Consider the following 12,852-nt stretch of genomic DNA (forward strand, 5'->3'; position numbering starts at 1 on the left):
AGTTTACTGTAGGTGTGCTGCTCTAGGCCGAACTCTAATGCTGAGCAGTATGTGGGAACCAGGGGCCTCTTTCTCGCTGGCCGAGCCCCCTGTGTTCCCCTCTCAGTGGGGTACGGGGGCTGCCGTCTCCCGCCTCCTTGGGTGAGAAAACAACCCTCCCAGTCTGGAGAATAAAGGCCATGGGGGCAAACCACTCACAGGGCAAGAGAGGGGGAGAGGTCTCTAAAGGTGGGAACATTTTAAATTAGTCCACTGATGCCTCTTTGCTCTGTGCAGTGCACGCTCACTCACACACTCTAAACACATGGAGCTATACCCACACACATATGGAAACGCATGCACACTGTACGTAAGTGTATAATCAAACGCTGACATTCGCACACACATGCCTGTGTAACAATCCTGTAACACTGTAAGCTGACTACCTTTTATAGCTCCCAGCCTGCAGTCACAGGGTTGAAAACTCCACTGTCACTTTCACCCAGGGGCTGCCTGTTAATGAGAGATGCGGTGAAACACACGGTTACCTTTTCCTACTGGCTGAAATGGCCCTCCAGAGCCTCTTATTGTGGAGCCTTTCTGTTGGTTTTATGTCCCACTTTAGAAATGCAGTCCTGTACTTGCAATTCTATATGACTGGTAGCTTTATTGTGTTTTTAGTGATAGTTTATTTCTTGGTGATTTTATTCCTGGGAAAGCAGGGCTGTGATGCTAGCTGTGATTTTCATTGCATCACAAAATTAAGTCATGCACTTGATCAGTTACCAGTTAGCACTACAGCAGAATTAGTGATTATTTGTATATTCATAGGAAATCAAAAACACAACACTGTCATCATGTTAGACACCTTTACAATAGCACATAAATCTGTGAAGATCTGCACCAGTAAAAAGCTTGGAAACCAGAAATTACAACTTTCTTTTCTTTTTTTTTAAAATTGATCAACTTTCAACATGCTGCCGAAACCAAACTACAACATTTTTATATGTGGTATATTTTGTCAGATGGGCTTCTTTGGGTCTGCGTACAGTGATGTGGTTATTTTAATCATTTGCTTGGCCACTGATGCTGCACTCAGACATAACTCCATCAGGTTTCAAGGCGGGGTTGATGGTGTGTTTTGGGAGGACTACAAACAGAAAGTGGTGGTTTCAAAGCCATCCTGTCAATCTATGCTCCACAGAGGTCCACATCAACCCCATCCTCCACTATCCGCAAACAGCCGATTCATACACCACTAAGGTGTTCATGGAAAATATAACATTACGGTCTGGTGACAAATGAGGAAATTTTACAGATTTCTAGTCTTGCGTTAAAAAGAAAGATGCAACACCTGCGCAACGTAATTTGTGTAGGAAGAGATAGGAAAGTGCACAGATTTGTCCAAACAACAGACCACTCGGCAGGGATAAACTCCTTCACTACGGATTTGTTCATTGCTGGGGGAAAATGCTGAAATCACTGAGATTTGATATGGCATTTAATGTTGCTCTCCTTGAGGTGCGGTTTGGATTTGAAGTGCCAAAAATAAGAAATAATGAGGAGCAGCTCATCTATCACACAGAACTAATTTATACTTTCCGTTGCCTACCTGTGGGGTGTGCCTTTTTTCCTTCTTTCTTTTCTAACTGTAAGCTACAGAGCTCTAAAAAACATTTTGTTAAAATGCAGTTTGCTTCCCTCTGTGCCCCCTTTCCTGGTTGTTGGATTTTTTTAAACCAGCATAGACTTACCTGTGCTTTGTTTGGCACTGCTGTTTGAATTCCATGACTGTTCAAGCACAGATTGTGGATTGGAATGAAGTGGGTTTGAAGAACTCTCCCTTTGTTACCCACATCCTGTGTTTGACCCCCAGATAATCACAGGCCCCCCTCCCATCTGCACCCTCCTCACCCCCCTAGACAGGGGTGCCTTTGGTGGGAACATAGAAGGAAGTTGCTGGGGGTCACAGACCACTGGGGGGGGGTGACAGCCTCTACCGGCAGAGTGTTGAGAACCTGCGAACCATGGATGAGCCTTTTTCACATGGCATTAGCCTGTAGGGTCACAGGGAATTTCGCGATGATGGCTGTTATCGCTCACACTGTGGTGTGGGGTGGGTGGCCAAAACACACAGCTCACCTGAGAGAGAAGATGAGATAGGGGGAGAGAGGGGGCGGCTTGGATCTAAAAAGTGGACCCTATTGTGTGGCAGTGACCTAGACCTTCATCGGGGGGGAAATGGTCAAAGAGGGAGTAAACATGGTCCTTTCTGTGTTTTGGTAGCATGCATTGCAGAGTTACCCCGTCTTTCTTCTCCCTACCTCTGACTGCTGCAGTCACCACTCTGAGCTCGATCCAGGGCTACAGGAAGACTCATGCCGTCATCGCTGATTGCTTAATGACAGATGCCAAGGGAACAAAGAGGGCTCTGATAACTTCCTCCCCAGTGAAAGGTTTTCAGCAGACTAGTGGAAAGACAGACAGAAAAAGGAAGAGAGAGTGAATGATGCCGAGATGGAAGCATCCTGTCTTCAATTCGTTTTTTTTTTAGTTTGTGTTTTCTTCTTTCCTGTACAGATAAAAACTGCTCGGTAGCTGAATGAACTCTGATAAAAGAAAAGAACGCCACTGATGAATTTCACAGAAAGACTTGGTGTTTGCATAAGGAGCAATTGCTTCTGGTGGAGGGTCTTCACTTCTTAGTACAGTAGGAACATCTGGTGTAAGTTAGCAGTGATTGTAGGTTTTAGAAAGACCACTGTTTGCTTGGTGAGGGAAGAACGGGGGGATTCAGTGGAAAAGAGGTGTTCAAAAGGTTCTAAGAAATTCTGACTGCCCCTCAATGTGCCACCGTCATGAAAGCCTGTCAGTCTATAGTTAGGATTATACAAACAAAATATTTTTCCTTCTAAGCCTTCAAGCGACAGCAAGTTCAAGACCCTATAATTTATTAACTTTATGAAGTCCTGCACAACTGCAAATAAACTGCTCCTTCATAATGTGGCAATATATAAGTCATAAATTATTATGGTCATGTGATTAAGTACATTTTTTTATTAGCCCTCTTTTGACTGAATTTCCACAAACTATTGTAAAATCCACAGCCTGCTAGTGTTTCCTTCGTTCTGTCGTCTTCGACCTGCTCTGTTCATGGCCCTGTGGTGTTTATGAGGCCTTCAGAAGTGGCTCCTAATGAGTATGTGTAAGAGTTACTGTACGACATTACCCACAGCAACCTCCTCTATTAGCTTTCCCAGGGAGCCAGTGCAGAGGTTTATGCCAGCCCCAGCTGGGAAACGTAATTGTTGAGTTGAGTCTTCTCATTCATCCAGCAACCCAAAATACACACACACACACACACACACACACACACACACACACACACACACACACACCAAAAAAGCCTTTTCATCTATTAATAAAGCATTGTAACATAATCAAAAAACTATGTAAACATTTCAGAAACAATGAAGCTGAAATGGTGCAGACATTTAAACTCCAAAACCCTGTATTTTTCTTGGCCCCTTTGAATGTTTAACACTTTACATTTGTTGGGGTTTGATGTGTTTATTAGGTTAAATATTTGGACCCATCCATGAAAAATCATTCGTAATCAGGCAGCAGGTACAATGGCTCCAGTTTGGCTTAATTACAGAGACGTATTAATGTGCTTCATGGCATAGTGAAGTATCGCTTGTACGACCTAAAATAGCTCCATTATTAACGTGCTAACAGTGTTCTCAGATATGCTTTGATACACGCTCGGTGTCATACTCTGAAAGAAAACATTACAAGTGAAGAATATAGGGAGCTGTTTTAAACAAGGCTCAATAAATTTGGATAGAATTTTGTAACCAACTCAGTGAAATTGGTAGCAGAAGCTGCTCATCAGCCTATTGTGTCTGCTTCGTGAACAGATCATTACTAGATAACAAAAGCATTCCAGTCACTTACGTCGAAATGGGAGGTCTTTAAAACGAAGCTTAATGAGGTGCTTAACCCAGGATGCTGTTTTTGTTTTCTGAAACAAGCACACACGCCTCTACTGCTTACAGAATTACGTGGAACAATATGCCTGGGTTGAGAGCTATTCTCTGGAAAATTTGGGGATTATTTGTGAACACAAATTATCTACAAGTTTGTTGGCAACAGACCCTCAAGCTGGGACAAATTGTCGAGTTCTTCAACTATTAAAGATCTGCCAGCGAGTGTCTGGAAACAGATTAGGCCGACAGAGCAACAACTCCCCACTTGCAACCCATGTCAGTTGGCAGTTCATCTTCTGAAACACATTGCTTCAAACTCACTCCATGTGAGGTCACTTTGGACTCTATCCCCCAGCCTTTACCCGTTTCTCTTCTCCATCTCCACCTCTCTACCCTTCCACCCCCTTATCGGGGTGCCAGAGCCCCAGAGAGGAGGGGAGAGGGTCACAGGGTCAAAGTCTTTTCCTCTTTGGATCTCGGGGCTTGCTGGGAGAGGCTTGGCGAGAGAATGGCTGCATTAGAGCTGGGGTTGGGGGTCAAGATTTTAATTCTGTTAAAGAACAGCTGGTTTGAGTTTTTCTTCACGTCGCTCTTCCCTCCCTCTCTCCACAAATCCAGGGAGATGAAAAATTTGTTCAGATGGGAACCAGTAAAATAAAAAAGGTTTACGGTCCAAAGCCCTTACCCTTACCCTGCTCTAGCATTAGGGAGGAATGTAATAACGTCAGCATTTGGCCTCAGTTAGACTGACTTAAAACAAGGAAGTCCTTTCTAGGTTTTGGTGTCTTAACAGCCGGATGAAACTTAATTAAAAAGCTCAAAATGTTTGAGGGATTTTTCATACTTGAGACCAGAGGAATTCACTTCCTCGTGTTTCATTTTTCTTGAGAAATTATTAACATAACTTTAAACAGGTGAGACAAACTTTTTTGGCAATTGCGTAACCACTTTAAAATCCTTAGCCTTCCTAAAAAATGAGAAGACAAACTAAATCATGGTGGATCAAGTGCTCTCTGTGTTATTCACACTGGATTAAAACTGACTGAAACAAATTTAGAAGTAACATAAGATGAATTTCAAACCTTTTTCCTCTTATCTAGGCTATTGCTGAACCTCCTTATGGCAAAATTGCTAACCACACAACATCAAAGAAAAAAAATAGCAGCTGAGCTACTTTGTTTTTCTTTGCCCCACATGTCATATGCTTATCTAGATGCCAAGGCAGGACTCCCTCACCTTTCGCCACTGATGGGGTGGAAAGAGGGCAGGAAGGAGGAGGCACTAGAGGGCTCCCATAAATGGAAAACTAATAACAGATTTTATTTTAGTCTGCTTTCTCCTGCGCTCTTTTACCGGTTGGCTGGCTCACTAGCCCCGGGGCTGTGTTGGTGTGTGGCGCAGCAGCAATCAGAGGTCATAATTTCATTGGCGGTTAGCATCAGGTTCAATTTTTCTAGTAGGTTACATTTACCAAAGTCTGGATTGTGTTACTGTGTACCGGTAGAATCAGTGCAGGGCTGCAGAATCCTGCTACCTTTCCAAGAGGAGCCAGGCAACCCCAAAGGGGAAAAGGAGTGTGCGCATATGTTTGGAGATGGACACACACAGAGACACATACACATGCACAAACCATTAGTGCCAAGATGCTTGTACTAGCTAGCTCTAGTCCTTCTACTATGTAGAGTGTGTGTATATATATATATATGTGTGTGTGTGTTCATCTGTAATCTTATACATAGAGGAGGAAACCTGGCGAGTGTTTACAGTTTCTTGATTGAGGCTTATTGGTTATGTGCAGGAGTGTCCACATCTTTAGATGTCTTTCAGGCTGATGGTACAGTTTATTTTTATTTAGACCTTTGAGCTGCTGCATAGTAAATCAAAAAGGGGAAGAGCTGATTCAAAAGGAAATGGGGAGGCTGAATGTCTACAGGGAGTACAAAAAATACTGGGAACATACAGGAAGTGTCCCGCATTACACAATTAAGTGATTGTTTTGTGTATTTTAGGAATGTGACCAGGTGCACATCGACGATGTGTCCTCTGACGACAACGGCCAGGATCTAAGGTACAGCAGTGATTCATAGTTAGTCAACAAGAACTGCATCATATGCTCGGCCGCCACGAACAGTGAAACAGGCTTGTGCTAACACATTCTTTCTCTGCCCTTATTTTAGCACGTATAACTTCAGCGCTGATGGTTTCCATGCAGCAGCTACCAGTGCCAACCTATGTCTGGCCACAGGCGTACGGGGAGGCGTGGACTGGATGAGAAAGCTGGCCTTCCGCTACAGACGAGTAAAAGAAATTTACACCACCTACAAAAATAACGTTGGAGGTAATCCCCGGCAAGCAGAGCTGCCCTGTACTGATTTTTTGAGTAGAAATGACTTTGCACATGTACGTTCCCTCATTATGTGCGTGTTTGTGTGAGGGTACGCTCATGTTGGTGCATGCGTTCTAAAAGCACACATGCCCCCACCACTTGGTCAGGGTAAATTTTGAAAACTTCGCTGGTATTCGGGGGGCCCGTCCAACCTAAACAATGTTACCCTGCGTTTCAGGTCTGCTGGGCCCGGCCAAAAGGGAAGCCTGGTTGCAATTGCGAGCAGAAATTGAAGCCTTGACGGACTCCTGGTTAACACTGGCACTGAAAGCACTAACATTAATCCACTCAAGGTAGGACTCCAGTGAGGAAAATTTTACACAGTCCCATACCGCACATATATAAATTTGTATGTGGTGTGGAGTACCCCATACTCCCACATTATTAGAAAAACAGCAACGCTATGCATTTGTCTTTTTTAGACAGTCTTTATCTGCTCGTTTAGAAAAATACGTGTGCTAGGAGATCCGACTTGAAAAAGGAGCTGAAACGCAATCCTTCATTGCAGGATACTATTTAAAGAACTGATTCATTGCAGTGTCTTTATTTTCTGCACACTGTGTTTTCTTTTGTCCTCCCACAGAGTGATTTTGAATGATGTCACCTCTTTTTCTGCTCCTCTGTCTTTGTTACTGCAGGTCAAACTGTGTGAATATCTTGGTGACCACCACGCAGCTCATCCCTGCCCTGGCTAAGGTCCTGCTCTACGGATTGGGAATTGTCTTTCCTATCGAGAATATTTATAGTGCAACCAAAATAGGTAAAGACTGCATTCTGAAATAGTTTGTTTGTTTTATTTTTTATGTGGCTTTGAGACACAAATGTCTATTTATTTATTTTTACCCCGGTGAGGTAAAAACAGTTACAACATACATGCTGCTAAAGTGACAGGACTGAGGCACGGACGGGGTGGGAGATTGAGTCACCGGAGAGTGTTGATGTTCTTGTGTGAAGGAGTAGTCCCAATCAGCCTAGGATTATTTTCTTGGAGCTGGGCCTGTGCTGGGCCTCTTCAGGCCTCTCCTGCTCAATCTCTGCATATGAAACCACTTCTGCACATTTATGTCATTCCAGCGCAACAGGGCCCCGTCCTCTTCCTCCTCCTCCTCCTGCTTTTACCTCCTCACTTTCCCCGTTTTCTTTCTTTCTTTCTTTCTTTTTTACTGTTTTAAATGCAAAATAAACATCAAGTTTCACTCTTGCATCAATATCTGACCCATCAGCTAAGAGTTCAGGGAGAGAAAGAGACACAGTGGTCTTCAAAACCAGACCCTGTAGCAGGACTGATTTGCCTGTTTGTTCTAGATTTAAAGAAGAGAGGGGCAAAGTTAATGCTTTTAAGATTGTCTTTATCTGGGGGACAATCTTATCACATCTCCTTCCTGAACCCACTGTTTACAGTCTTCCCTTCTTTGTAAATTTGGTGTTTTAAAGAGGCTCTTGTCACCCTCGGCTCCTAAATCAACTTTGAGCGTGTGTGTGCCTGCATATCTTTTTTGCATCCACGTAATGCTTTACTAAGAAACTGCCCTCAACTTCTTCACAGGAAAGGAGAGCTGCTTTGAGAGAGTAATTCAACGGTTCGGGAGGAAAGTTGTTTACATTGTTGTTGGAGATGGGGTAGAAGAGGAGCAAGGCTCAAAAAAGGTAAGAGGTTTTAAAATAATAGATAAAGTAAACAACATGCACACTTGTATGTCTTTAGGGTATATTTACATGGTGAAAACAACCATGAGAACCACATAAAGTGTGGAGCAAAGAACTCGTGAGTAGTTTTCATAAGGGCAGGAGTTCATTGTGAGGGAACACCGAACATACCTGCCATACTTTTCCAAAGAAAGGAATCAGCGCTCCGGCTTTCCTTCTCAAGAGTCTTTGCTTTGCTTTCATTTGTTTATCCTCTTATACGGCATCCAAGCACAAGAGAGAAAGTCTGTAGTGTGTAATCAGCCCTCTTCCTCCACCATCTCAGGTTTACAGAGCAGGGGAGGGGAGAGATGGCATAATTATATATTCCTGCTTGGTGCTCTGAGCAGTGTGAATGCTGTATGTGTAACGCTAGACAAGCCCTTTCAGGCATGTTGAAGGCGCATCGTAAATAGAGCGCACATAAAGGCGACTTAAATCATTGTTGATGAAATTAGAATATTTACTGCAATGACAAGCCTGTTAGCACGAGATGGATCAAGGAGGGCTCGCTGCCGACCTCCGCCCACGCTCTTGCAGGAAGCATGACAGTATCTGTTCAGATGAATTTGATGTCTCGCTGTTTTTTTTTTCTCTTCCCCATTTTTTATGTTACTTGTTGGCTCTTGCTCCAGATCTTGTGCATTCAGCATTCCTGTCAGGTTTGGATGTAAAGCAAATGCTGCATGTGAGACTCACACAGCAAACACGCTCTTTAGCAAATGAATCAGCGGCTCAGGAGAATACTTCCCTGACAGTTATGATGAGCTGCCGTGTCACGCTGAAGACATTGAGTTTCCCTTTGAAAGTCCTCCAGCTCCTTCTTCACCTGTTTCTCCGTAAACAGAGCAGAAGCACGAGGACCGACGCAGAGCGATTAGGCAGCTATTAGAGAGAAGTAAGAGCCTTTACCCTGGATAAAAGCGTAAAGCAATAGCTCTGTGTTATGAAAAGCGAACACGCCCTGGGAATGTGGTCTTGAGGGATGATTGTGGAAAAAGATGCAAATATTTTTACTCAGCTTTGAGTTGTTGGAGAGTGACATTGATGGAAGAATAAGGTGTTTTTTTTCTCCTCCATTTGAGTGGTGCAAGTCCCGCGACATGCCATGCAGTAAAAGGTTTCTGTGTCAACATCAGAGAGAAGGTGAAATAACACAACAATTTCACCCGTCAGGAGGCGCATATCAGACGTGACACATCGTGGAACTACAAAAGCAAAAGTCTGAAACTTCTCCCAGTTCTCATTCCTTCACTTACAAAAAAAAAAAGAAAGAAAGAAAAAATTCACAATCCCTGTCTTCAGTTATTGCCTTCGCTTGGGAGAGACAGCAGAGATAACATCGCCTGCTTTTAAACTTAAAAGCAAAGACAATTTACAAAACAAAAAGCAAAAGAGCTTTTTAAGGGTCAGTGCAGGCTCTCCTAAGCGGAACATACGCCTGGGAGAGGCCATACCTTTGATAAGGGGAGGGTAATGGGCTCCACACACTGAGGAGCTGAGGACTCTACCTGACAAGCTCCTTTCATTCTCTACGACTCAGGTTTCTTCCCCCATCCTTTGCCTGGGAACAACAGCTCATTTGCACTGTCCTAAACACACACTGGCAGGCAGGAGGTTCATTCAAAAGACACTGTGGGGAGTTCATTTCTGTTCAAGTTAAAGACAGTCAGTGCATTAGTCTGGTGGTATAAAACTCCACTTTGATGCAGCAAAGAAATTAGTTACAGGTACAGATGTACAATTTGGCTGCACGGACTTATGCACAAGGGAGCAAGAGGAGTAGGTGGGGTGCGTTAATGATATGATTGCTTTTCCTGGTGAGTGGACCAGGCTTGCTTCATTCACTAAACATATTACCGCAGTATAAAGAATAAGAAATCAGTTTAGAAGGCCTGCAAGTGTTGGTCTGTCCAATTCTAACAGTGTGTGTTCTATGTTAAAGGCTGACTAAAAAGTATATATTTTGTCCATAACATATTCCAAAATTAATTGATATGATTTGCAATCATGAAAAGAAACAAATGCACTCATCTTTTAATAAATAACTAAAAGGATTGATAAATATTTTGCTCATTAACATCTAGCAATTTTACCCTTTTATACTCTAAGGTGCATTTTCCTGATTGGAATAGAAGTCATTTTTATTCATGTAAATGGCTAAAAAGATAATTTTGAAAAACTGATTAATTCGTTTTTTAATTAGTTTGAGAATTTTGAGTTTTGTGTTTAATAAAACTAAAAAGATGCTTTCTCTTCCACCCACAGCACAACATGCCCTTCTGGAGGATCTCCAGCCATTCAGACCTCATGGCCCTCCACCATGCTCTAGACCTGGAGTACTTGTAGCACCACACCACCAACGTGTACCCCTGCTCCGCTTCGGCACACCACACAACCTTTCACCTTCGCCCTCCAGCCCCATCCCACGCTTGCCACGGACCCCACAGCTCAGAAAAAAAAAAAGACAAAAAAACCCAAAAAAACCAGCCGTGTTGCTGTGCTGCCTGGCGTCTGTCTGTCACTACATAGGAAGAAAAGAAGGGGAGAACGGAAAAAAGAAGACTGAGCACACGGTTAACGTGCTGACATACGGTCACACATCGTCTTAACCCTAAACTCTTTCCTTCTTTCTTTTTTCCGGCGAAGCGAAGGAGAGAGAGAGAAAGAGGGAGCGAGGTGAATTTACGGCGCTGCAGCTGCTTGCCCTGGTTACTGTGAATTGGCCGCTTTCTGAAGCTGTCAAAGTGTTTTACGGCCCCCTGTTTGTGCCGGGACTCTGTCAGGGTTCACACCTGTGAGGAGAGCAGAGCTACTGATGGCCTCGCCTCGCTTCGCCTCACTTCGCCCCAGAACTCAGTTACAGCGAACTGCAGGGCCCACAGCTACTGGTGGTGACTTTTCTGCGTCCCTCTGGCTCGCCCCACGTCTGCTCTTCGCCTCCGCTTTATTTCTGTTCCTCTGTTCACCCACTTCGTAGCCTCCCCTTCGCTGTGGGGCAGAAAGACAAAGCAAGTGCTCCTCTGTAAAGCGTCGGCCTGGGAGCTTTGTGCTTCTTATTTATGAACAGACACTTTGTGAGTGGCACCGCGCCACCGAGAAGGTACCTCGATGATAAAAGACTCGTGCCTTTTACAAAGTACTATTGATTTCCACCGCAGCGAGAGGAAGACTTTTATGGAAGAGAGAAGAAAAGGGGGTTTTCTAATAATTTAAGAAAATTACAAAAAACTTTATTTACAATGCTGAGACAATCATGTACAGAGGAAATCTTTTTGTGTGTGTGTGTGTGTGTGTGTGTGTCTAAGTTTGTAATCACTGGACTATTCCTTCCTATATTCATTTTAGGTACATGCTCTTGAAAGATGGCAATGCTTTTTCATTGAAGTTTAAAAAAAAAAGGCATCCCATCGCGCATAAGCTTGTGCGAGGACGCCTGAAAGTGTTGATGTGTTAAAGTTACGTTCGATAAACAAAATGTGTAGATATTGGGATTTTGTGATAAATTGTTTTGTCAAGACCAAAAGCATGGATGTCAAGTGTCAAGGACCTTTCTTTTCACTCTGTGATGTTTTCTCGTCCTTACAGGAAACTTCAGTCACACACTTTATATAGAACAACAGGTCTCTTCTTACTATACGTCCTTCTCGGACACATATATCAAAGGGAAAATATACATTGTTTTTTTTCTTTAGTTATGCAGGAAGGTAGCTCACAACCTTGCGTCCTTATGGCATTTCACCAGCTTGCAGCCCTGACCCCATATATTCAAAGGCAAACACAATTCTGATGAGGGTTTTGGATACGGCAGACGGGAATTTCTGAGAGCCATTTTAATGTCAAATTTGAATAAATCTGATGTTTGAAAAAAACAAACAAAAAAGCAGGCTTGAATAGGTTTTATTATCTTTTATACAAGCACTATAACAACTCTTGTACAGCAAGCGTAATTTTGTATACTGTAGTGTTTTTATTTCGACTTTGAGAATACATTCTGTGTCCCTCTTTGAAGCAGCTGAAGTACACGAAGCCCTTTTTCGTAGCGCTTCTGCATCTGTGGACGGGGAAACCATAATTAGCATTGAGAGAAAAGCCACTAACTTCGAGAGGTTTGTGAACATACAGGACATGTGCTATCGACTGTGAATTTCTTAAACAGAAACCGACTCGTTCTGTTTCTAATTTCTTTCCCTCCTTTGCACATGATCACTGTTGTCCTTTTACATTTCAATTCAAATCCTTCTCTCTTCTGACGTACCCCTCCCCCCCCCCCCGCCCCGGCAGTCACACGGGGTATCTACATATTGCTGCTAGATCAAGGTAATGGTAGGTAAATAGAGGAAATGTTTTATAGATTCATACAGCATGCTTTTTTTTTAATTATGTTGCAATCATAAATGCAAACTGGAAATACTTTACACTACATGGGCCTCATTGTGGAAAAAAACGCAAAAGATTGTCGTGTCTGCAAATTATGTGTACAGATGTTTTTGACATTATTATTTGATTGTGTTTAAATTAATAAAACTGATTTGTGAACTGTTACACGTTGCTGACATTTTGTCCCCTTTTCTTTAAAACTACAACATAAAATTTAACATTTTTGTTTTTTTGAAGAGCAACATTATTGCCCCCCACAACCACCATGACTAACCACCAGTGTCCAGATTGACACAGATGCCATAGGGTTCAGACACTAATCCTACCAGGAAGTAAACAGAAACTGGAGCTCTTACAAGTCTAGACCAAACAACAGCCCATACCCTTTACACACACATGCTAATCACATCCCTTTATTAATCTTCCCAATGA

General features: G+C 43.0%; 1 protein-coding gene across 8 annotated transcripts in view; it reads left to right on the forward strand.

Moving 5' to 3' along the window:
• Nucleotides 1–12,596, forward strand: part of eya1 (EYA transcriptional coactivator and phosphatase 1) — a 62,649-nt gene extending 50,053 nt beyond the window's left edge. For all 8 annotated transcript variants that reach the window (XM_086306146.1, XM_086306151.1, XM_086306150.1 and 5 more), the window contains 6 exons: nt 5,978–6,036; nt 6,146–6,306; nt 6,533–6,647; nt 6,993–7,114; nt 7,901–8,001; nt 10,309–12,596. In XM_086306146.1, the coding sequence (XP_086162272.1) occupies nt 5,978–6,036; nt 6,146–6,306; nt 6,533–6,647; nt 6,993–7,114; nt 7,901–8,001; nt 10,309–10,389 (639 nt within the window). In that variant the 3' untranslated portion in view covers nt 10,390–12,596. The remainder of the gene's footprint in view (nt 1–5,977; nt 6,037–6,145; nt 6,307–6,532; nt 6,648–6,992; nt 7,115–7,900; nt 8,002–10,308) is intronic.
• Nucleotides 12,597–12,852: the final 256 nt, after the last annotated feature.

The sequence above is a fragment of the Aulonocara sp. 'chitande type north' Nkhata Bay genome, linkage group LG9 (genome assembly GCF_057382095.1).
Source record: "Aulonocara sp. 'chitande type north' Nkhata Bay isolate Kocher_YH1m ecotype deep benthic linkage group LG9, A_spYH_male_GT1.1, whole genome shotgun sequence".
Taxonomy (NCBI): Eukaryota; Metazoa; Chordata; class Actinopteri; order Cichliformes; family Cichlidae; genus Aulonocara; species Aulonocara sp. 'chitande type north' Nkhata Bay.